Source organism: Neophocaena asiaeorientalis, unplaced genomic scaffold, assembly GCF_003031525.2.
Source record: "Neophocaena asiaeorientalis asiaeorientalis breed wild unplaced genomic scaffold, Neophocaena_asiaeorientalis_V1.1 scaffold573, whole genome shotgun sequence".
NCBI lineage: Eukaryota > Metazoa > Chordata > Mammalia > Artiodactyla > Phocoenidae > Neophocaena > Neophocaena asiaeorientalis.
Genome location: NW_020172453.1, coordinates 713,031 through 738,928, shown reverse-complemented (window position 1 = coordinate 738,928; position 25,898 = coordinate 713,031). Strand labels below are relative to the sequence as shown.

At 39.8% G+C, this 25,898-nt stretch overlaps 1 protein-coding gene across 1 annotated transcript in view; it reads left to right on the top strand.

The window, feature by feature from the left end:
- Positions 1-12,439, top strand: part of LIX1 (limb and CNS expressed 1) — a 47,959-nt gene extending 35,520 nt beyond the window's left edge. Inside the window, exons 4-6 of the mRNA XM_024737679.1 lie at positions 1,992-2,087; positions 9,708-9,785; positions 11,531-12,439. Coding sequence (XP_024593447.1) covers positions 1,992-2,087; positions 9,708-9,785; positions 11,531-11,818 — 462 coding nt within the window. The 3' untranslated portion in view covers positions 11,819-12,439. The remainder of the gene's footprint in view (positions 1-1,991; positions 2,088-9,707; positions 9,786-11,530) is intronic.
- Positions 12,440-25,898: the final 13,459 nt, after the last annotated feature.

Here is a 25,898-nt window from a genome sequence, read left to right as displayed (position 1 = left end):
TCATAACAATTATCTGAAGTGCTTATTAAAAGTGCCAATTCCCCAGCCAGTGTGAGGTCCTTCAATCTATGTTTTTAAGGAAACAGACTGCTTCGATATGGGAAAAGCCGTATGCCCAATATTTGTTAGCTGTTAGAATTATCATGCTTAATATCAACTACTTTTTTCAGAGAGCTTTGGAAATCTCTGTAATGGATGTAATTAAATACAAAGTGCTTTGAGAGCCAAAAACTCTGTCTTAGAAATTTAGATAGGACATTTTCTCGGCAGTCTAGGAGTACAGTAGATGATTTGCCCCATGAATTTTTGGTGCTTTTGATCCTCGTACCTCCAAATTATAAACCATTTTAACCATGGAGGAAACCTTGGGTCTCAACTGGGGCAGGTGTCGCCCTGTGTGTCCTTCAAGTGCAGAAAGTTGGCATTACCAAAGGGATTAGCCACCTCCTAGCTTCGCCTTTAGCATGGATCAACGCCATCTGAGATTTTCATTCTCTGATTCCCTTAATCTGACTACAAACGTTCTGTCATTCTGGAGAAGCTACTGATAATGAAGGTGACATTATCACACTAGCTGTGACCTTTTTGCTGCTTTCCCCCCTCATAAATGCTCTTATCATGCAGAAGAGAGATAAGGGGAGAGGCGGGGACTGAGTGGTTGTCCTGGCAGAGAGACCTCAGGGAGCTCTGGTCTATATCTGCTCTGAGGATGAAAGGAAGCCTTTATTTTCCTGCCCTGTAAATTTCAAGTGCCTTTGAGGAAGAGAAGTTAGGAAAATGATGCCTGATTTATATGTGTGGAATTTACTCAGAAGCAGGGAGGTGCCCTCAGTGTAAATGTAATTTATCATTTTTTCATGGAAATTTCTAAGGAAGGAGAATATATATGGTTTGCAGGCTTCTGGATGGATTTCCTCTGGGATATTTAAAAAGCCAACATAAATATTTCAGCAGTAGTGTGTTAATGTTATTGCATTCAAAAGCTATAAATTTGCTGCTATCTGATGCGGGCAGTTGTTTGTTCAGCCTCACAAAGCTGTTGCCCACCTTCCCAGGAATCCAAGGCCATGGGATATCGAAGCGCAGGCGCCAATGCCATTCCTGAGTTCATGTCAGCTTTTTTAATGCCACTCCCCCTAACCAAATTGAAGGGGAATTTCATTTCTTCCCATCACCCACCCACCTTGTTTCCTAAAGACTAAGTGGTCCAAAAGTGAAAACTATAAACCAAAATCCATGTCTCCAGACCGAACACCAGCATATTATGAAAAGCTCCTATTAAAAATCAAAGGGGGTGGGCTTCCCTGGTGGCGCAGTGGTTGGGAGTCTGCCTGCTGATGCAGGGGACGCGGGTTTGCGCCCCGGTCCAGGAGGATCCCACATGCCACAGAACGGCTGGGCCCGTGGGCTATGGCCGCTGGGCCTGCGCATCCGAGGCCTGTGCTCCGCAAGGGGAGGGGCCATGGCAGTGAGAGGCCCGCATACCACAAAAAAAAAAAAAAAAAAGAATCATGGTGGTAAAATATGAATGGTCCATACAACTGGAGATTTTTTCCCCTGTTAGTTACATAATTTGCTTGGTGATCACTGGAATCTTACAGAGCAAGTCAGCATTTCAAGATTTCGATAATGGATGAAAGCAGCCTTGGAGAGCAACTGCTCACACATTAATGCCACCACAAACAAAAACTCTGTGGAGAGATACAGGAATTTCTGCTTTGGGATAATTCTTCTTTTTGAGTATATAATCAGTTAACATTCTAATCAAAAGCTAGATTCAAGTTGATTACAAAATCCTCTCAACTACGAGTGATGGTGAGAGTAAGGATTTTATGCCAAATCAACTGGAGACGGTTGTAGTGTTGTAGGATGCACCCCTGAAGGGTTGGGACAATAGAAGGCTCACTGTGAGGCCACAGAATTAATTCATGACCACCCAAAGAAGAGGAGGAAAAAACCATGATATTTTCCTTTTCTGCTTACTTCCCAAGGGCACTTTGGATGACGCGGACGACCCCAGCACCAGCATTGGAGCCTACCACTACATGCTGGAGTCAAACATGGGGAAGACCATGCTGGAATTTCAGGTACCTGCTTCCTTCCACATATTTGTCTTGCTACACAACCCCCAGAAGCCTGGGGGAATGCCACTCATCACTAACAGCCCCCATCCCAATAATCTACTCTTTTTCTGTTTTGGTCATTTTAATTTAACCCTGCTAGAATCCAGCACTGTGCTCCCTTTTAGCCGCACCTCAGGAAGCTAAAACAAAAAAGCAAAGAGGCACAATCTTTGCTTTCTTAAATAAGTAAAAGACAAGCTAAGAAACAGGCGGGGAACATTACAGTCTTATGACCCTATTAACATTTTACCAGCTTTTCAGTATAAAGCTCCCCCTTAAACCAAATCAAACAGTTTGAAGTGTTGGTTGTGACCATTTGGTTCTTAATTTTCAGAAGTCATGGATGAAGGTGCCTGCAATGTATATTAAACAATTTTCCCCTCAGTTATGGTATTTCTGTTAAACAAGACTGCCATCTCCTATTGTTAACTAAATCAAAACATTTAGCAACCTGTAACCCTTTTCATTCCACTGCTGACAAGCAATAATAGAGCTGAGGAACTATATTACCTGTTATTTGCAAATTAAATAATGATATTAATAGCAATAAGAATAATAATAGCTAACGCTCATTGGATGCTTACTTTGGCACTGTGCTAAGCATTTAACAGATCTTACCATAATTTAACCCTCACAATAAACATGTGAGTATTTCTTATCGCCATGTCTTCATTGAAGGAAGTGTGTCATACAGCTTAGCAAATGGCACAGCCAGGGTTCAGACCCAGGCAGTCTGATTTCTGAATCCACACTCCTATTATCCTATATTGGGCTGGGCAGACAAAACTTCAGAAGTTATTGAGAATGAAAATCGCACTCTCTAAAAAATTAAACACGAATACAGTTGACCATCCATATATACATCAATGCCAGTAGGAATCAATATGCAATGTTATAATGAGGAGACTTTACCCGCCAAGATTTCTATTTTTTTAGGTTAGATTCCAAGAAGCAGTCAGAATATAAAGTTTTATGGACACAAATGTTCATCATGGTATAATTTACAGTGGTGTTACAGCTGAAGACACCACCTTCCAAATACCATCTTTGGTACCTTTTAAACTCTTTTCCTGACTACAATGGCATAGCCACTTCTCAGGTGGATATGTCCCACCTGCCCATTTTTAAAAACCAGTAATTTTCCTCATCACTCTCTCATTTGATTGACACAAAATACTCTTTCTTCACCCTGCCCTAGGAAGATCTCAGTGATCCAGGTTTCTCCTTAAACGGTTGTGGTCTCCCTGACCTTTGATGTTGTTTGTCTTTGTTTGGAAGAGACCCTGAAGCTCGCCTTCTGGTGTAGACAGGGGTATGCAGCAGCTCAGTGGTTCTGAGCCCAGGCTTGGGAGTGGGCTCATCTGCTCCTCTCTAAATCTGTTTCCTCGTTTGTACGTAAATCAGGAAGAATAATAGTAGCAATAATAGTAGTGGTGCTACCTCACTGTGCTATTGTGAAGACTAGATGGAACCACATAGAAAGTCCAGAACAGTTCCTGGCATATGGTTAATGCTCAGTGAAAGCTGACAACTGTTATTATGTATATTTCTGAAGAAGGACTGCTTCATTTGAAATGCCAGAGGCTACCAGATGGATTCCCTTGACAACTTTATTTAACCTAAAGGCTTTACATGAGGACAAGGTAGCTCCCCTGCATTAAATGTTTCAGGGCCCTCGCTATAGAATAAAAGAGTGGAACTGTCAAGGGTTTTTTTTTTTTTTAATCTTCCATAACAATCTAAAGTCAAACAGAGAAAAAAAATAAAAGGAAAGAGCATGACACAAGAGAAGGGACACAAACTTTAAAAAACCATACAGACCTACATGTAAAGCCTATGCTACCACTTGCCACCTGTGAGCTTAACCGTTCTGAGACTCAGTTTTCCTATCTACAAAATAAGCATCGTGATACCCATTGTGTAGGCTTTTTGTGGGGCGTATATAATAGGACATTTATAAAACATTTAGCATGGTGATTCCCCAAGGAAGAATCTCATTTATGTTCATTCCTCCCCCCTCGACCCTGACAGAAGAATATTGTACTTCTTTTATTATACAATGAATCTTGCCTGGCCCAGTACATAATAGCTTGTATAGGATTTACTAGCTATTTTCAGAAAAATCAAGAATGATTTTTTAACACAGTGGGTTAGTCTGCCAAATATAGGGAAGGCAAGATTTTTTTTTTTTTTAATTCTTAAAATTCTGTCCAAGTACTATGAAAGGCTGTACTCAGCCATCTTTTAGTAATACTTTAATTGCCTTGCTATGGGCTGCATGTTTTCTGTGTGGTCTGTGTAGTAAGGTATTTAAATACATGAAATAATAATTTGAATCATACTGTGGAAATGCTTCATAAATTCTCAAAATGGAGGCTGGGTGCTGGATGAGGGACAAAGGAAGCGGAAGATGTGAGGGCAGGAAAAATCCAAACTCCCTCCTCCCAGTAGGGATTCTGGCAACCCAGGAGGAGGGCCATGAAGCACATCCCTCTTCCTTCCGCCAGCTCCAGGTTGCCTGCTGGGTTCCTACACATTCCTTGGTGGCCTGGGTTAAATGCATCAGCTTGTTTCTGCACATAATGGGAATTGACCACAGACCTGGGCTGTTTGCAGTCAACACAGCAATTCAGTACCCCTGGTGGGTAATAGATGTGTGTTTGTATCTAGCTATGGATGACTATACCGTATAAAAACAAGACTGGTGTCTCCTGCCTGCCTGCAGGCTTTAAGGGGGGCCATCAAGGAGGCAGGGCTGAGAGGAAACATGATATATGCTTCTGCTTACCTTCACTTCGTGGGAGGGAGGCTGGGATGCCTGTTTAAGGTAGCCTTGCCCCTCACCATAGAGAAAACTGCCTGATGTTTGGGGGCTGGGATGGCCACTGGGTCTTGTCAAGGTCAGATTCAAGGCAGACTTTGACTGAAGCTGGTTAATATATTTATTCTGAAGCCTAATGCAGTCCAAAGACGAGTTGTTTATTTACATCTTTGCTAAATTCTCCAGGTCGCCTTTTAAAACCTCATCCCATAAACAAATTTCCTCTTAAATCTATTCACTTGGGTGGGGAGATTGTGCCCACCTGTTTTTCAAGTTCTCCATTTACACTGTTTGTTTTTCTTATTTCTGATGAATCACAGAACCAAGCCAGTCTCCCAGACAGAGTTCCAGAGAGAAGCAGTGTACATTTTCTCCCCGGGGAGTAGCTGGGAGGCCAAACATTGTTTCTCATAGGAGGCAACACTAGGAAGCACTGTGAGGACAGAGCCCAGTTGTTGTTGGTTTAAATTTAATGAATGACAAAATGAACCAGAAAAGCTGTAGAATGAAAGCTACAACTGCAATTTCCTTGGAGAGAAAGAAAACGCAGGGCTTGATTCACCACTCGATTTTAAATTTACTTTGCTGAAGGGGACTGGCTACATAATTTTTGGGGCCAGTGCAGAATGAAAGTTCAGGGCCTTTTATTCAAAAATTACTAAGAATTTCAAGACTACGGAGCACTAAACCAAGCTCAGAGCCTCTGTGACTGCACAGATCACAAGCTTGTGAAGCCAGCCTTGTCCCTGAGACAAATCCCCAGAAGGGCCCAGACTAGGGTAAGAAGAGTTAGGCATTGAACTCGGGTACAAAATTTAAAGGAGCGTCAAAAAATTCAGTAATCAAGGCAACTAATATTATAATGCAGTATTTTAAAAACTCAAAATAAATGTGCAAAACTTCATAACAAACAAAACATCCAAATTTTAAATAAAGACAGAATTTTAAATAAAAGACCCTGAACTTGTACAACGTACCTTAAATCTTGCTTGCGTCACCTCACCCTAGTCCCAGCCCTACCTCTAGGCCAGCTTCTTGTTTATCTGTCAGCCCACCCAGTTGACCCAGGCTTCTAGGTCAGCCCACGTAACAAACACAGTACAAACTTCAGTGAGGAAGGAGCAGGACATGTATATCACCAAACAGACTTCCTTCAAAGTGATAGGGCTTCGACAGGTAGAAAATGAGGCTGTGAAGACCAGACAGTGAAGAGTCATGGTGAAACGATGAAACAAATCCTCACAGAAGTCCCTGGCTACCCTCTCCTTGCCGCTCTGCCGTAATGCAAGGATTTCCAATGGAATCAATGTGAGGCACACAAGGATTTCCTGGGGTTGAGCCCAGGACTCATACAGCTTCAGGAAGATCTGAAGATAGTGAACTTGGTCATATGAGGGGAAATAAAGAGGTGGGACAGGAAGAATGTGGAAATATTTCAATATACTTTATATGACGACGGTGAGAGTCATATCTCCAGAGAGGAGAGCAAGAACTAGATCAGGACATAAGGTAAGAAGGCAGACAGAAGGTTATCTTTCCTGGGGGATTTTAGGAACAAGAGCAACAATGAAGCAGAGGCAGTTGTATTACTGCAGAGGGAAAAACTGCTTGGTGATAGAATAGAAATTTGGGGAATAAGAAGGAGGATGATTCTCTTCTTGCAGGCAGAAACAGTTCAGGTCTCTGTGGGGAAGTTTTTGAGAGATGTAGGTTGCCAAGGCACATGGGAAAGATTTCTGGTTCTGTTCACAGAATTGTGGGTTGTGAAGTCTTAGGAGAACTGCTGAGTGGCATGAAAGAAATTTATCTGGATGGGGGGCTTAGTGCACAGATAAGAATAAGAGCTGAGAGGACATTGGAAGAAAAATATATTACTAAGGCAACAATCGTCAGAGGATGGAATTAAGAGCTCTGTTGGCAATAGGTTGTTTCTCAAACTGGGCCACAAGGATGCAAGGACAATGCCAAGAGGGCTATTGGAAGCCACAGAATAAACTCAGTATATCTTTCTGGGTTGTCAGCTTTACATGAAGATTGCAGGGTGGGGAAAGGAGTGGAGTCGTGTTTATTTTCTTCTTTTAAAAAAATGTGCAAACAATAGAATACAAAATTTAAGTGGAGTCTTAAGATAAAACATAAGACAAAATGTCTTATTTGTAAATATTGTCCCTCCTGTAACACGGTAGAGACTATTCCATATCAGAACCAAAAGCGCATTCCTATTCATTTTTATGGCTGCAAAGCATTCACTGAGTAGGCTTGAGGGTACGATAAGAAGGGCAGCACAAATTTATCTTCCTCAGTTACTGGGGTTACTTTTTTTTTTTTTTTTTTTTCGGTACACGGGCCCCTCACTGCTGCGGCCTCTCCCGTTGCAGAGCACAGGCTCCGGACGCGCAGGCTCAGCGGCCATGGCTCACGGGCCCAGCCGCTCCGCGGCACGTGGGATCCTCCCGGACCGGGGCACGATCCCGTGTACCCTGCATCGGCAGGCAGACTCTCAACCACTGCGCCACCAGGGAAGCCCCAGTGGGGTTACTTTGATAAGAAGCATAGTGGTGAGATCCAGATTAGGCAAGATTTGGTTATGGAACAAACCACTCTCACTTTTCCAAATTAGCATAAGAGGGGTGGGTTACCCAGACACTGGACCTAGGACCCTGGGCAGACGGTGGGGTCAGTGTTTGGGGCAGGAGGCGTAGCTCAGCTGGTGTCCATGTCATATTTTAATTAATGGAAACACATGGTTTTGCTTTTACTAAGGTCTCTGTGGGTTCTTGGGGTGCTTACTGTGCAGTAGTACATACACAAAATCCCAAACTCTATCGCAAACTGAAAAGAAGAAAAGCATTACATTCTAATGGCAGTTTTAGACGTGAGAATAGTGCTATTTTTTCTGATGATCTTATCACTTTAAATGTTACCTGATAATTTTAAGATAACCGGAATCTCAGAGTGACTTTGTGTCTCCTGATTTTCACAGTGAAAGCGTTTTCCAGAGCAAGCAGACGTAAAGACAATAGAAGTCCACTTTTTTTGAATGGGCAGAAGACATCTGTCTAAATGTTGAGTTTCCATAACTAGCTTCATGACCAGGAAGTTCCTTAATTGTATTGTTATTTTCTAACAATTACGTAGTTGTGGTTTGTACTACTAATCCACAGTAGTTGTTTCTCTGGTCAAAAAAGAAAAAAAAAAATGCAGGTAACTTCAATGGAAGACTGCGAATCCTAATACGATTAGGAAAATAAAATCTTCAGTATGTTGAATACACATTAGCTTGCCCTGGGTATCATGCAGGGAAAGGATGATGCTGATAGAAAGGCTTAATGCTGTGCTCAGCCCTAGCCATTGAATGTGAAAACTATGGGTGAGTTTTAATGTCAGTTCAACCTTATTGTCCATATTTTAAGGCATTTTCTTGACTGAATTTATAAACTTAGGGGTTTTTTACAATTTCTGTAGTTTGTCCATTATATGTTTGTCCAATATATTTAAATTGTTTTCCTTAATACGTAATATTGTCGCATGATTCAGAAGGTGCAAAGAATGTCAGAGAAAGGTCTCCCTCCTTTTTTCTCCCCAGAGGCAACTCATGTTACCAGATTCTTTTGTATCTTGCCAGAACTCTTCTAGGCGTTTATAAGCAAATATTTATAGGCATCTCCTATTCTTTTTAATCAAATAGTAGCACACAGTGTACATGTTGGACACTTTGCTTTTAACGTAACAACACCTCATAGAGACTCTTTATATTAGAACTAGAGAGCCTTCTCATGCTTTCTGATTGCAGCATATCTGGTAGGATGAATGTGTTGTAGGGAGGAAGAATCAGTTTCCTTCTGCCCTTCTGAGTTCTTAGCTGAGGCCCCTGTAATAAAAGACAGATGAAGAAGAGAAAAACAGAAGTACACTTCATGTATATGTGAGAGGTACCCAGGGAAAAATGAGTACCTCCACAAGGTGGCTTAGAATTCAGGATTGAATACCATCTTAATTGGGAAAGGAGAGAGGGGATATAGGCCTCTCAGGCCTTAAATAATCTTTAAGAAAGATGAATGGGCCCTCAGAAGAATAGATGGGAGCTATGATAGTTTGTGACAAAGTTTGTCTGGGTGTGGAATGGACTTTAGTTTCTACTTCTGTGACAAGAGTCAATCTTCCCTGGTTGATGCAACTCCTGGGGAGGGGATTTATGACAATTGTGTTCCTTTTGGAGGATCTATCTTTAGGCAGAGAAGGGGAGTTCAGAGAAAGCCTCTTTGCAGTTTTTAAAGTATTTACAGCTCAAAATAATCAATATACCCAAGTGGTGTATTTGGGGGTGCCGTATGCTGCTACACTTTAGGATGATATTTTATTTAACCATTCCTTTAAAAATGAACATTTAAAATATTCCCAGTCTTGGGCAATTTTAAAAAGTGATGCAATGAATAGCCTTGCCTGTACATTATTATAAGATGTGCTGGTATATTTACATAATTTCTTCGGTGTATAATTGTTAGAGCATATGTATTTTTAATGTTGAAAGGTATTTGTCAATTATTTAATAATTTGTGCCAAATAGCAAGGGAGGGAAGGAAAAATGCTCCGAAAGCCTAGGACTGTGGTATTTGAAAAGTCTCAAAGTGTTCTAACAGTACTGTATATTCTATTTCCCAAATATAGTTGGGGATCAGAGTTATGCCCTGCTCAGCAATCACTGAGGCACTTTCCTTCACATTTCTGCTTTGAGACTAATGACAGGTATTTGGGTTTTATAGGAGCTTATGACCATTTTCCAACTATTGCACTGGAATGGAAGCCTAAAAGCCCTTCGTGAAACAAAGTGTTCCCGACAGGTGAGATATTCCAGTAAAAACAGGTTTGCGTTGTATGGACTGAGCAGATGGCTTGTCATCTTCCAGGATATGTATCAGTCCAGTTGCATCAGGGACTGACCAAAAATGCACACTAAGAAGAATGTTGCCTGGGCATAGGCCTGATTTAGATACCTGTACTGAATGCCAGAATGAAGGGATCATTAAGACAGACTTAGTTTATAAGTCAAATACTGAATCTACTCTATGCACCTGTCCTGCCTGCTGAATGTGTGCCCTCTCCCACTCTTCAAGGCAGAAAGAAATGTGAGTCTGCACTGCTTCTGAACCTCCTCACTGAGAACAGGTAGAGTTGGTTGTGTAGCAGGAGGACTTTTCTCATCCCCACCAAATGTCCTTAAGGGACAACAGAAATGATTGCGAAGGTGGACAACCTGGTATTTCAGTCGCTCCCATTTTTTGGTTTGGAAGTTTCTTCTTTATTTTTCAGAGACAGGGTCTCGCTATTTCTTTGCTACCTATAAAAAGCACCCTTCTCCCTTTTTTTAGTAGCAAAAACAACCCCCTCTCCCATGCACTTAATGGTTCTCACCTACTGTCCCTCAAGATTTATTCTTCCTTTACCCCATTAGACTTCGAAGATGGTAGTTTGTTTTGAGAGTTTGCTAACAGGAATTTGTATGAGAAACAGAGCCTTTACTAGTCAGCAATATGAGGGTGGATGTAAGAGTTTTCCATGCACTGCAAGCCCCAGGAGTTTTTAGTTGTTCTTTGCTTAGAAAGCCTGGCTTTCAAAATGTCAAAGATGGAAAAGAAATGAGTAGCTGACAATGGCTTTGGCTGTTTTTTTCTTTTCCTTTGATTTAATAAAAAGCCTTTGAAATATGCCGGGTTGGTTATAAACACTTTTCCATGATTGTTTTTAATTTGTTAAGGTCATAAATAAATACCATATGTTCCTGAAAATAAAAGTAAACAATGCATCCACTCCACAAGATCTTGTTAAAGTGCATCCATCAAACTTATACATGATGTTACAATGTATTGGGAAATTTTAAACATGAGAATTGACAGATAGTGACAAATTTTTAATTATTTGGAGAAAGTGAGAGACAACGTACATGAAGGTACCATTATGATATCAATGATGATAATACCTATATTCCATAATACATTTTTAAAGTTCTTCCCATAGTTTCTGTGAGCCATTCAGTCTGTCATCTTCCTTATGCTAACAACATAGCAGTTAGGAAGTTGATTCTCTTGGTGTCTAAGTCTTGTCTGATTCAAAGCTCCCTGCTTTCTGCAATGGGTGTGACTAAACCCAGTTCTGTCCGAATCCTTCCATATAATTGTTTCCCTTTTTATCTTGCCAAAGGAGATAATGCTGAGCAGAAGAGTCCAGTGAATGAGATAATGTTCATACCAATTGTTATAGGAATGCATTTTCAAAGGAAGACATATTTTCTAGCAAGGTCAGAGCTCTGTTCTGTGAACATTATTGGGTCATTCCTGGTGGTAGTGTTTTGATTCAACCTGGAGTGACCCTACTATGTGTACCAGCTTAGCCCTGTATTTCCTTTAAGAGGTATGTCCTGAGATTTGGCTTCGGTTTGTGAACATCAGAGAGGTTTGGTTATTGGTAGAACCCCTGGGGGTGTGTTGGGAGTAGTGGAGGCACAGGAAAGGAGGCATCAGAAGGCCATGAGCCCAGGTACCTTTGTTGCTCTTTACTGACACTCTGGACTTTGTTTCTTGGCTCCCAGGAAGTCATCTCCTACTATTCCCAGTATTCCCTAGATGAAAAGATGCGCAGCCACATGGCCCTGGACTGGATCATGAAGGAGCGGGAGTCACCAGGAATTCTCTCCCAAGAGCTACGAATGGCCCTGAGGGAGTTGGAGGAAGCCAGGAAAGCAGGACAAGAACTACGTTTTTACAAAGAAAAGAAAGAAATCCTGAGTTTAGCCCTGACTCAGATCTACAGTGATCCTGACACTTCCTCACCCAGTGATGATCAGTTGAGCCTCACAGCCCTTTGCAGCTATCACTAACAAGGCCAGGTCCCGGCTGCCCCCAAGGCGGGCAGAGGCCGGACTGTAACATTAGGAAGCTCATAGAAGGAGGTCATCAGAGGCTTTAGCAGCTATAGATGCTGCCTGAAGGCTGTACTAATTCTCCCCACCCATTCCATTCATAGAATCTCAGAGCAGGAGGACCCTTATAGGACCCAACATGTCACTCAATGCAATTTTCCCATCACACTCTCGATAGTTCCACCTCAGACTGAAAGGATGGAGACAGGATTGCTTGAAAAATATTTTCCAGGCCTGGCTTTAACCTGAAGCCTTGTTGACATGTGCCTTGCTAGATTATATATGTTGTTTAAAAGAAGGGGTCAATGTAGCATCCCTGAAAAGAACACCAGCCAGGACTGGGGAAAACAGCATGATAGCAATTAAAAAATACTTGGGATTAAATAAACAATATGGATTCTTTTAAAAAATATACAGGGGTCAGAGTTTCTTCCTAAGCTTTGTAAGCTACAAGATCACTTACACTCTACTAGGTGTAATCCAGAACTTCAGTGAGGATTTTATCTGGACATCCCACTATCAAACATTTGGAACTGGTAATAGTATGAAAATACTATATAAAGGTAATGTGGCTTAAAATGTCATAGTAATAAAATTTTTTTTCAATCCACTTTTCCATATGGGGATAAATATCACCCAGGATAGTACCCTCACTTGTATTCCTCAAGAAGAATTAATATCCAATTTTTATGAGTCCTGCAATCAGTCATATTCATTTTTAATCTGCAAATAAGATTAATTGATTCATTTTTATTTCTGCCACTTCTGTCATATATCTATAATGGAGAAAGTTACTGTCATTTCAAAGGTTAAAACATTTTGAAAAATCATTAGCATTTAACAATGCTTATATTCACATTTGATTTGTTTCTCATGCATTAGAGCAAAGGAATTATTAGCTGTCTTTGTTATTGTTCAAGAACTTAAGCCACCAGTAGCTCAAACATAGTGTCATTTTTCAGTTTAAATTACTGGAATCTTCTTTAAAGAAGGGATAAAACATTGTCATCTCTTTTTCAAAATGGCTCGGATCAATCAACAGATTAGAAAACCAAAAGCAAATACAAACCAATTTTTAGATGGTTCCTGGTCACTCAGATTTAAGAATGGCAGCAGTGTCAATTTTAAACACTTACAAGTATTTCCCTATTTTTAACATGGAAAGGATTATCTTGCATTTACTCCAATAATTCAAATTTAAGAAAACAGTTTTCTCAATTTTAAATAAGGTTTCTTTTTCTTCTTGTTTACACAAATGCACATTAAGTTTCATGAAAGCTAAAACCATCATAATTACATTAAAGTTTACAAAAATGTGAGTTTAGCTTCATATCTAAATATCTACAGTGCTAATTGTCACTCCTTGAATCCCCATAAAACTGTATACTGAGTACTATATACTGAGCATATATTTTGGAATTAACCTTGTTAATAAAAAATTAACTTCATACATCATATTTTTCACATCAGGGGAGAATTTAGCTATATATCTGCCCTACTCAAATGTCTTGAAAAAGTAATGCTATATAGTATTAGATAAATTTTATTTAAAATATTGTTTTAACAAAAAAATCACATTTCTCCCCATAATGAGGCTAAACGTCACCTAGAAGAAATTTCCAAATAGGAATTAGAATTAATATTTATAATTTGAATAAATTTTAAAATTAAATTACTTCCTATTTAAAGTAATTTTTTCATAAAGTCATTACTCGTTATCATTTCAGAAAAGCCACAACTTCCCCTGTTGGGTGTGATTAAAGGTAGGTACATCTGTACTGCATTTGCAGCCTTTAACAATGACCAACTCAAGCTGACACCATCTAATTACATGCAGGAACAGGAATCAGCTGGGAAAATATTAAATGTATTCTCTGCCCTGCAATTAGAAAACTGTACCCATTCTGTACACTGAAAGCAGAGGTTCTGTCTTGGCCACTATCAGCTTTTCCTGGCTGGTCAAAACTGCCTACTCTTCCTGCAATGGGAGGGAAGTTTCAGCAAAAGAAGCAAAAGTCAGAATCTTTGCCACTGCTGCTCCCTTTGATGCTCATTTATCGCAAATCAGTTTCAGCTAAGACCTAATGGCTGTCAGTACATCACATAAATGTCTATAATCCTGGCCCTGAGAAGAGCAGGGCTGAAGAGCAAAGTAGGTTATTATTATTTTTCAATTTCTATATCTTGTTCTCAATAGCACACTGTGTTGGAGGGGCCTAGAGTGGAGGATTCTCTATTTAAATATATGGAACTATGTGTCTTAACCTTTTGTGGTTATAAGCCCTTTGAGAATCTGATAGAAGCTATGGACCTTCTCCTAGGAAAATAGAACGAAGCATATACACACAAAATTACACAAACTGTTTCAGAGCGTATGTGGACCTCCCCAAAATCCATAGATTGCTCTGTCCAAAGACCCCCAGTTTAGAACTCTTAATTTTGAGCACATACTTACAGTTTCTTAAGCTTTTCAGCAGGGATCCAATTAACTCAGGCATCGTCCCATTAACCTATCTCTAAGACAAATGTCATCATCCTTAAATACAGAATTGCACTATATTTTGACAAGAGATAGTTTAATTCTCACAAAACCCCAATACACCAGATTGTTATGAAAAAAACAGCTTGAAGCAAACTAGTCACTAAATTTGTGTGAACATGTTAGAATATTACAGATTTAATAAAGTCATTGTTCCTCTCCTGATCAGAATTTGGCTATTTGTTCAAAAGATATAGTCCATTGATATGTTTGCTGTTAAATTCATTCACCTATTTCTAGAAAATGAAAAGAATCAAGCCATAGATATTCCTGAAATGCTGTGCCTACACCAACGATGAATCTGGCCAGCTGGGTCTCAGGGCAAAGAGAAAACATAAAGGTTTAACACCTTTCGGTTTCTTTAGGGAAAGCTTTTGAAGTCAGGAGTGTTGTAGTTGACTTTATCTCTGAAATGCTTCAGAGAGTTCTGTTATATCATGCCATGCCTTTCTTTCTTGCCAAAGGACAAAAGAAGCCAGACTAAGAATATTTTTATTATCCTTGACTATGTTTACAGGTAAACACTATTCAAGACATTATCTATTATATATTGTTGGTGTTTTGTTTTGTTTTACCTTGCAGAAATGCAAATATCAATCTTTCTTCTATGGTGTCCACCATGTTAAAGAGCGAATATTGAGATTGTTTTTAGCCAGGGTTCCAGGAAAATGAAAATTATTTTCCCTACTACAGCGGTTTTCTTTGGCTGCCCATTAGAAATATCCAAAGAGCTTTAAAAGATCCTAACTGTCCAGACTGCATCCAGACCAATGAAATCAGACTTTCTGGAAGTGGGACCCAGGCATCAGTATTTTTTAAAGCTCCCCAGGTAGTTCGAATGTACAACAAGGTTGAGAACCACTGCTCTACCCAGGAAGTTCTGGCTCAGAGGTCTATGGCCTAACTAGTGGGAGCTGTTACTTAACTTGGCATTGGCTCCAAATTCAAAATGTTGAGCTCTTCTGATTTAGGTAGGAGCAAAACCTTTTGCTTGAGCAAGAGGCTTTCCTGGAGCCCAGAACTAAAGCAGAGCAAGCATGCATGTGCGCGCACAAACACACACACCTTAGCAGGACAGCCAGATTCTGCTCCAGGGTCCAGGCTTTCTTTCACAAATATGATACACAAACTAACTGCCCCAGAATCATCCTTTAAAAGTACAAGTTCCTGGGCCACACCCAGACCTGCTGGCCAAATTCCAGGAGAGAGTCTGGATGATTTACCACTCCACCAGGTGTTTCTGATCACACTTAAATTTGAGTTCTTTTGGCCTAGAGCTACCTAGCACATTCTTTAGTAGGCAGCACAGCCCTGGCCTTCTGATATAACTAGCCTCTTGGCAGAGAGAGCACAGAAAGGAATAAAGGGGAGAGGGAAAGGTTGCCTCTTTACCCCTCCTGGAAGCTAGACAAAAGCAGAAAGGGCAGATATATAGCTGCCTTTTCTCTCCCAAAAGAGCTCCCACTCTTTTTATCACTTTGGCTCCAACAATTGGAATTACTTTTAATCCCTTTTCTAGAAACCGTGAAAATCTCTATTAGCTCATGGTAAAAGTCACTTCTTTAAACCTGACTAAACCCTGGTAGCACTTTCTTCCTTGGAGCAAAGTAGGTTGTGGGAAAGGGAAGCAGAAGCTTCTTCCTGCCAGCTGTTGATTCTCTAGTGATTGTTGGTTTTCAGGTGAAAGTCCCAAATTGCTATCTATTTTTAGGCAGTTCCCAATTTTAGCAGCAATTACAGTGTCACAAGTCCATTTGTAAGTCAGTTAGTTGTTCAATCCTGAGGATGCATTCTTCTATAGGAGCAAGGTCATAAATGGTGGCCAGTTTCCTAGACTAGCTTGTATAAACAATAGGGTACCTTAAATATTGATTTATATGGGACCTAATATGCTCTAGGTTGTGGGCAGGGGAGAATAGAATAAGGGGCAGCTGTGGGTCTAGGGCATATTATTGTGGACCTACCTCCTGGGGGCATATTCCTTAGTCTCAAACTGGTTCTCCAAATAGTCCCCTTATTTTCTCTTTGCCCCCCACCCCAAGATTTAGCTTGATAATACCCCACCCCCTGCCATCACTTGTTGCTTCTTCTGATCATGGTTTCTTCTACTTGCTGACTTACTGAAGAAGTGCTTTTCTCCTGCCTTTCCTACGAACACTTTGAAAATTTCTAAGAATTGGTATCACTAGAAACAGGAACATTGGATGACCTAAAAATGGCAGCTACTAAGCCACTTTGCAGGTCCTGTGGGGAACACAAGCACATGAAACAGGACTGCATTATTGTACTCATCCAGGCCCCTAAAGTTTCCTGCTTCTTTGGTGTTCTCATTTGGCTCCACAGGCATTGCCCCATCCTGACCATGGATGTCCCATAGCTAGCCAGTGATTCTGGGTAATCTGGCTCAAAACTAGAAACTGGACTGATCAGTCTGTCCCCCTCAGGAATGTGAGCTAAGAAACATGGAAGGAATTTGGCTGTTCAAGTTGGGAGCTGAAGTTGGAAGGGTCATGTTCATGAGCGCTGTGCAGGCTGAAGTGATGAGGAAGAAGGAGTGATGAGTCAGCAGGAGTGATGAGTCAGCAGAAGCAGCTGGTCAGTAGAAAGAGGAGAGGTGGTTGGTGTGGAGAGCAGATGCAAGGAGAGGCGGAAACACAAGTCAAAGGTGAGAGCATGAGGTCCACGAGGAAACCATGAGAGCTGCTGGCCCAAGCACCCTTCAGTAAATTCACTTACTCTTTACCTGAGTGGATCACACGCTTTGCAACCAAAGAAATCTCACTTTACTAATTTCAGAGCAAAATTGCTCTAGATTATCCTGGACTTTTCATACTAAGAATAGACCAAGAAAGCTGACATGAGGAAAAACCTATTCAAGCAATAGAAACGCTGCTAAGAAAACTAGACTTAGGACTGGTGACAGAGTTAAACTTTTCCCCACTCACTGCTCCTTCCACTCCAATGTAAGCTCTCAAACCAGTCAGGAGTCCTTCCCAAATCTGAAATAAACTTATGTATTATGTGCTAACCATCATGTTGTTCCTCCCCCTACATAGAAATTCCTGTGTTCTCATGTTCCACAGGAGATATATAGACACAGAGGGACATAGAATTCTATTTTTATGAAGATAGAATTCATAACCTCAAATAATTGTTGTCTTCTTTAAAAATTAGTCACCTTGGGAACCTAATAACATGCTCTGACAATGCTCAAGAATGCTGTCTTTCCCAAAGACATTTCTGTCACGAACTTCTCCTTGGGAATGGAGTCTTTTGTCAGAGAAAAAAGAGTCAGTCTCTTTTGTCAGCAGAAAGCACCTTGCCATCCTGAACTGACTAGTTTATTTCAGTATCTTGACTATTAGGCCTAATACTTAGCAGGTACTCAGTGAATGTTTCTTGAGTAGAAATTTGTCATCAGTGTCTTGGTGCCTTCCTTACTCCTTGCTTGAGGAGTTAATTCATTCATCAGACCAGGCTCTGTTCTAGCAGATTAGTCAGGAATCACTAATTAGTCAGGATTAGTAAGGCAGAAACTCAGATCAAACCTACTAGGCAAAAGGGAAGTTTATTGGCTCAAAAAGGGGAGTTTATTGACATAAACAAACCCCAGGACACTTTTTGCTCCAAGTACATCTGGATCCAGGAGCGCAAACCAGGACTTGATCTCTCTCATTATATAGATGTGTACGTATGTGCACATTCATGTGTATCATTGCTCATTTCTCACATCTCCTTTCTTTTGTGTTGGCTCCATTTTTAAGCAGACTCTCTCCCCACAGAGCAGCAAGATGGTGGCCAGCAGTTTCAGTCTTACATCGTAGCAGAATGAGAAATTCTCTTCCCAGCAGTGTAAATCCAAATTCCAGAGCCGAGTGCCACAGTGGTGTTTCAGTTGACTCAATCACCCAAGTCACATGTCTGCCCCCTGGAACTACTGGTGAAGCCATCCCACCTACATGACTTGGACCTAGTAGGGGAGCAGTAGTCATCTCAGGTAAATATGGGTTCAGTTACCAATATAGGGAAAATGTGGCCATTTCCCAAGGCATTTTTTAAAAGATGTTTTTATTATTATTATTTTCTTTTTTAACATCTTTATTGGAGTATAATTGCTTTACAATGGTGTGTTAGTTTCTGCTTCATAACAAAGTGAATCAGTTATACATATACACATGTTCCCATATCTCTTCCCTCTTGCGTCTGCCTCCCTTCCCACCCTCTCTATCCCACCCCTCTAGGTGGTCACAAAGCACCGAGCTGATCTCCCTGTTCTGGGTAATCTGGCTCAAAACTAGAAACTGGACTGATCAGTCTGTCCCCCTCAGGAATGTGAGCTAAGAAACATGGAAGGAATTTGGCTGTTCAAGTTGGGAGCTGAAGTTGGAAGGGTCATGTTCATGAGCGCTGTGCAGGCTGAAGTGATGAGGAAGAAGGAGTGATGAGTCAGCAGGAGTGATGAGTCAGCAGAAGCAGCTGGTCAGTAGAAAGAGGAGAGGTGGTTGGTGTGGAGAGCAGATGCAAGGAGAGGCGGAAACACAAGTCAAAGGTGAGAGCATGAGGTCCACGAGGAAACCATGAGAGCTGCTGGCCCAAGCACCCTTCAGTAAATTCACTTACTCTTTACCTGAGTGGATCACACGCTTTGCAACCAAAGAAATCTCACTTTACTAATTTCAGAGCAAAATTGCTCTAGATTATCCAAGAAAGCTGACATGAGGAAAAACCTATTCAAGCAATAGAAACGCTGCTAAGAAAACTAGACTTAGGACTGGTGACAGAGTTAAACTTTTCCCCACTCACTGCTCCTTCCACTCCAATGTAAGCTCTCAAACCAGTCAGGAGTCCTTCCCAAATCTGAAATAAACTTATGTATTATGTGCTAACCATCATGTTGTTCCTCCCCCTACATAGAAATTCCTGTGTTCTCATGTTCCACAGGAGATATATAGACACAGAGGGACATAGAATTCTATTTTTATGAAGATAGAATTCATAACCTCAAATAATTGTTGTCTTCTTTAAAAATTAGTCACCTTGGGAACCTAATAACATGCTCTGACAATGTTCAAGAATGCTGTCTTTCCCAAAGACATTTCTGTCACGAACATCTCCTTGGGAATGGAGTCTTTTGTCAGAGAAAAAAGAGTCAGTCTCTTTTGTCAGCAGAAAGCACCTTGCCATCCTGAACTGACTAGTTTATTTCAGTATCTTGACTATTAGGCCTAATACTTAGCAGGTACTCAGTGAATGTTTCTTGAGTAGAAATTTGTCATCAGTGTCTTGGTGCCTTCCTTACTCCTTGCTTGAGGAGTTAATTCATTCATCAGACCAGGCTCTGTTCTAGCAGATTAGTCAGGAATCACTAATTAGTCAGGATTAGTAAGGCAGAAACTCAGATCAAACCTACTAGGCAAAAGGGAAGTTTATTGGCTCAAAAAGGGGAGTTTATTGACATAAACAAACCCCAGGACACTTTTTGCTCCAAGTACATCTGGATCCAGGAGCGCAAACCAGGACTTGATCTCTCTCATTATATAGATGTGTACGTATGTGCACATTCATGTGTATCATTGCTCATTTCTCACATCTCCTTTCTTTTGTGTTGGCTCCATTTTTAAGCAGACTCTCTCCCCACAGAGCAGCAAGATGGTGGCCAGCAGTTTCAGTCTTACATCGTAGCAGAATGAGAAATTCTCTTCCCAGCAGTGTAAATCCAAATTCCAGAGCCGAGTGCCACAGTGGTGTTTCAGTTGACTCAATCACCCAAGTCACATGTCTGCCCCCTGGAACTACTGGTGAAGCCATCCCACCTACATGACTTGGACCTAGTAGGGGAGCAGTAGTCATCTCAGGTAAATATGGGTTCAGTTACCAATATAGGGAAAATGTGGCCATTTCCCAAGGCATTTTTTAAAAGATGTTTTTATTATTATTATTTTCTTTTTTAACATCTTTATTGGAGTATAATTGCTTTACAATGGTGTGTTAGTTTCTGCTTCATAACAAAGTGAATCAGTTATACATATACACATGTTCCCATATCTCTTCCCTCTTGCGTCTGCCTCCCTTCCCACCCTCTCTATCCCACCCCTCTAGGTGGTCACAAAGCACCGAGCTGATCTCCCTGTGCTATGCGGCTGTTTCCCACTAGCTATCTATTCTACGTTTGGTAGTGTATATATATCCATGCCACTCTCTCACTTTGTCACAGCCTACCCCAAGGCATTTTTGAAACTATTTCTCCTCAAGAGCCTTCAGAGATGGAGTGAACAATAGAAGAAACGCAGTCTCTCCAACCATTCGTTGGGGAAAAGGATTCCGGGTAGACCAAAAACAACAGATGTTCACTATGAATACATTGTACCATTTCCAAGAATAAAATTCACCCTCAAAGGACAAATTTTGTCATCACTAAGGATGTTCAAAAGAACATTTTCCCCTGGAGGGGAAATCCAAAAGTGTTTGCAGACCAATCACATCGCTGGAATAAGCATACAGGTTCTCTGAGGACTGCCCTGAAGGGGACGGCACTCGTTTATATGTAAGAGTTCTGTTGTGTGGAGAGGCCTAATCACTGGCATTACTCTGCAGCCACATTTCATATACCTTCAGTGCTGATGAATTGCTGCTATACAAGAGAATCAGGAAATTTCCTCTGGTCTATTTCTGCTGGGCCCTGGCTTTCATTACCAGTGGCTGCTATTGCTTTTAATAGAAAAGAAAACAGTGGGTCCCAACAATTAAAAACAATTGTGGCAAAACTGGATAGTGCAATGACCTGGGTAGTTTGTTTATCCCTGCTCATGACTGAGCAACTTGCAAACCTGAAGTATGGCTCCACTCTGACCCATGGGTTATGATGCAGATAGCTATAAAATGATTTGGAAACAAGTTATTCTGAGGCAATCCGTTGTGTATCTCCCGGATATTTCCCTATGTCCATGTACTAATCTGTTAGATGATGTCTGGAAGTAAATAGGCGGTACTTAATACAAGCAGGTTTTCATAGGGAAATTGTGAAAACGCAGGTGACCCAGGGAAATACCAGATTGCCGGAAGAGTTGAAAAGTCAACCTGAAACTTTAATGAACTAAAAAATGGGAGCTATTTTACCCTTTCAGTTAATCTTCTCTCAATGGATCTGAGGATTTTGTTTTATTTATTTGTTTATTGTGGCCACTTGGATTTTTAAAAAAATGTTTTTTGGTTACAAGGCCACCAAAGCAAATTCTCTTAAAGGCTGAGACAGATCCTTTTAAGTGATGTTTGTTAAAGATTGGGTTCACTAAAGTAGTGAATTAAATTAAGACAAGTTTCCTTCATCCAGAGTGTTCTTGGCAACATGTTTTGCATCCTTTTTTATTTTCTTCATAGAAATGCAAGGACAGTAGCTCCTTGCCCAGTTTACCAGTCATTTGTGAAAAGCCAGGGGGGCTTAGCTCTCACTCTCCTGAAAAGAGGCTTCAGTAAGCTGAGTCTCGCCACATGGGCAACTTCATCCCAGGCATTGCAGGTGTCACACACGTTTACAGTAGGATTTACAGGGTCTAAAATAAATGGCCTAAAACAAAGCAAAACAAGCCTCATACTCTCCATTTCTAAACCCAGTTTCAATTTGCTGTATAGTTAGAAGAGAGGAATGTCTGAGTTAAATATGGAACTCTGTTAAGAAAAGGACTCTCTGGAAACTGTGGTAGTGAGTCCATGGAGGCCTAACCACACCTATTAGAAAACAGCCACTTGTTCCTGCCCCACCAACTCTGACTTGATCTCATTTTCCCTTTTCACCTGAGGAAGCGTGTCCTCCCTGGATTCAGCCTTCAGTTTCCTCCTCATTTGTTGTCTATATCCACATTCTATTCATTTTACTCAAATTACTCTTAATTCACACTTTAGAATTAAAGTTCTGTGAGAAGTTATTGAAGGGAATTGACTTTGTAGTAATCAGGGCCTTCTCATTTACATGGAATCCCGATAAAGCTACTCTTTGCTCCAGACTTTCTTCCTTGATGGCAAACCTGCTTCTTACATCTTAAGGGTGTAGAAAAGATAAATAGTTACCTTGTGTGCTTCTGGTTAACCTTTACAAAAATGGGGAACTTGGGATGATAGTGTCTGTGCCAAACAACGTCGATTTCTGCATATCGAACAAGAAGTTTGAGGACTGCCCTCATTCCCTGTACCAGGCTGAAGAACAGGGGCTTCTCCGCCCGTTCCCACATGTATATGGTGAGGAGCTCCACTGTGTAAGAGGAGGGAAGTCTCCGGAATCTAGACACACAGAATGAAGTGTTGTACGTACTTGCATTACCCCCGAAAGTGAAGACAGGTTTATTCAGTTATGAGAAAAATCCAAGCTCAAAAGGCAATTTACAGAAGAAGAAATTCTATTTTCAATCTCACTACTTACCAAACAAAACCAATATTTCCACCAATCAGACTGGCAAAAAAAGGAATTATAATGTCCAACATTGGTAAGTCTGTGAGGAAAGGGACACTCACACGCCATTGGTAAGACTCTAAATAGCCTTTTTTGGAGTCAACTCAATTAAAATTTGAGATGTTCCATCCTTTTGACCCAGCATTTTTCACTTCTATGAATTCATTCTGTAAAAAACATCTACAAGTGCTCAAAGATATATACAAAAGTATATTTTTTATTTTATTGTTTGAAATAGTAAATATTGGAAGTTCATCAATAGGGGACTAGTTAGATAGCTTCATGGTACATCTCTTACTGTGCTATCCAATATGGCAGCCACTAGCCGCATGTGGCTATTGAGCACTTGACATGTGGCTAGTCTGACTTGAGTATGTACTGTATTTTGAAGAGTTATATAAAGTAAAATATCTCATTAATAATTTTCTTTTGAATGCATGTTGAAATGATAACATTTTGGATCTATTGGGTAAATATATTATTAAAATTAATTTCCCCTATTTCTACCTTTTTAATGTGGCTACTAGAATATATAATACTGCATATGTGGCTCGTATTTGAACCTCACATTCTATTTTTTTAGACAGCGTTGTCCTGTACTATGCAGTCATTAAAAGAAGTAAGGTAGATCACAATGTACAGATATAAAGATACAATATAGATTAACTGAAAAAATTTTAAAGCAATAAACAGCAAATACATTTTTAAAAATTAAGCATACATAAAAAACAAATTTGGCAAATATGCTCTAAACATATTTTTGGGAGGTGGGGATTTAGGGTGAAGAAAGAAACTTGGTTTTTTTTTACATTAAGTCTTAAACTGCAGTATATATACCAGGAAAACAATTTAAAGCTGATAAACAAACTTGGGAGAAAAAACCCAACACGACAGTTTTGGGATTTCATGGCGGTTGATATTTAAATATGTATTTTTACTGCCTTGGCATTCATTAGCCATAGACATCTCTTTTGATGATATATTGCAAAATCATGCAATTTATTTCCTCTAGTAGAATTTAGGGGAAACAGAGTAGCATTTTCTTACTATTATATTAATCATTTGTTCTTACCTCAACAAAGGAAATTAAAGAAACTAAAAATAGATGAAACCTCTTGTCCTGGTAATGAACAGCAAACCAGATTTCAGCTAATCAGTAACTCAGTTCCTGTGATTTTACCTCAGGGGTTGAGGACAATAGACACAAGACTTAAAGTCCACCTCTACTTTAACCATCTGATGCTTCCAAGTGCCCAAAGTAAGCCATGGTTGAAAACTGCTCAAGCAGGATATGCTCTTCACATTTTATGAAAGAAAATTTGGGGGTGGGGGGAGACCTAATAAGCAATGAACTTCACATTTTTATAGCATGATTACATATATATTTATATAGCTCTGATATGTGTTCATATTATTTTGTGTCATATTTTAGTCATTTAAAATTGGTTCATGTAAATCTTTCTATATATTTCCATGTTTCCCAAACTTGTCTTGAACAGTATTTCATCATGACAATTTACTTCATTCCCAAATTTCATTATCTTTAGTAGCACTATTCTGAATATACAAATTACTTTTTTTATGTGATTTATTTTCTCTAAGGGTAGTTCGTCTAAGTATTTCTGACATCTCTTTTAAAATTTTTGAGTACTCTTTTTTAATGAAATACTTAATATAAATGGCTTCAACTCTTTTTTTAAAACCAAATAATAAGAAATTTTTTACTTCTTACTTTCACCCGTTTTTGTTTTGTTTTAACTTAGAGGGGAGTTAACTTGACAGATGGTTTGAATATTTTAAAATCTTTAACACATAATAAATACTTAATACACATTACAAGATTACTTTCCTGAAATAGAAAACCAACTATTGTGTTGGAACATATGTGGTCCAATTTCCCCACAATACCACCTTTTTAAGTCTTAGAATTATTTTTCTGCTACATTATTAGATAAGTTCCTTCTTGCAGATCTATAAATGCTCTCCACTACCAAAAAAAAAAGTGATTTCAAAACCAGGCTTGTCATCTGACCAAGGATCTACTCAAAGCAAGAAGCTTTATTTCTTTTTTCTATATTCACTGGTTTTCCTATTTTTACTAGTAAATTTTTACTCAACCAAAAGAGAAAAAATATATAGAATGGTTAGAGATGCTTAGAAATAGGATGTAACTATATAGGAGTAATGTATGTTTTTACAAAGTGACAAATGTTATCATCAATATTAAACACAAAAATATACAAAGAGTAAACAGAATGTGTGATTCAGATGAACAAATCAAGGTTTGTAACAACTTTATACAAAGCTGAAGAAGACTTATTCCATGTAGAAAGTAGCCATATATAAATATGTTATAATAAACCCGCTGCCTCTGCTATTTTTGCCAAATGGAGAATTCATATAAATATATTCTAGTTCTCTGTTTTTCAAAAGTTTATCTTAAAATACTCAAACCAGTATCTGAGTCTCCCTCACATCCCTTTACAACAGCATTAGAGCCTGTTGCTACCAAAGTGAAGAAAAGATATTAAAACATGCACATATCAACTTTTGAGGCTCCCCCTACTGTAGAGGACAACTCTGCTCTGTTAGAATTGGCTACAGTAGAAGGAATACTTAAAGCCTGAACACTGAACGACTGAACAGCTCATTCAAATCATGCTAGTAGTCTCCCTTTTCCTTTTCTGTGCCTTACTTCCTTGCACCAACCCATTTGGTTATGCCACTGACTATTTTAGTTTCTATTCTTTGGTTCCTACCAAAACATTATATTTGAAATAATGCAATACAGGTGTTCCATATTTTATAACAGCCCTCATTCTCTATATCGCTCTCTCTCCTTCCTCCCTCTCTCCTTCCTCTCTCTCTCTTTCCCTCTCTACATATATTCCCTCTCCCTACCAAGGAAAGAGGTGGAGCCTGAAAGAATAAAGAAAGGGGACATGAAAAGAGAAAGGCTCACGTCGTGCCCATGTGCTGGCTACATACTTATTTTCCTTGGTGGTGTTGGCAAATGATGTCTTGAACCAATGTATCATTAAACGACTGAGCCCCTT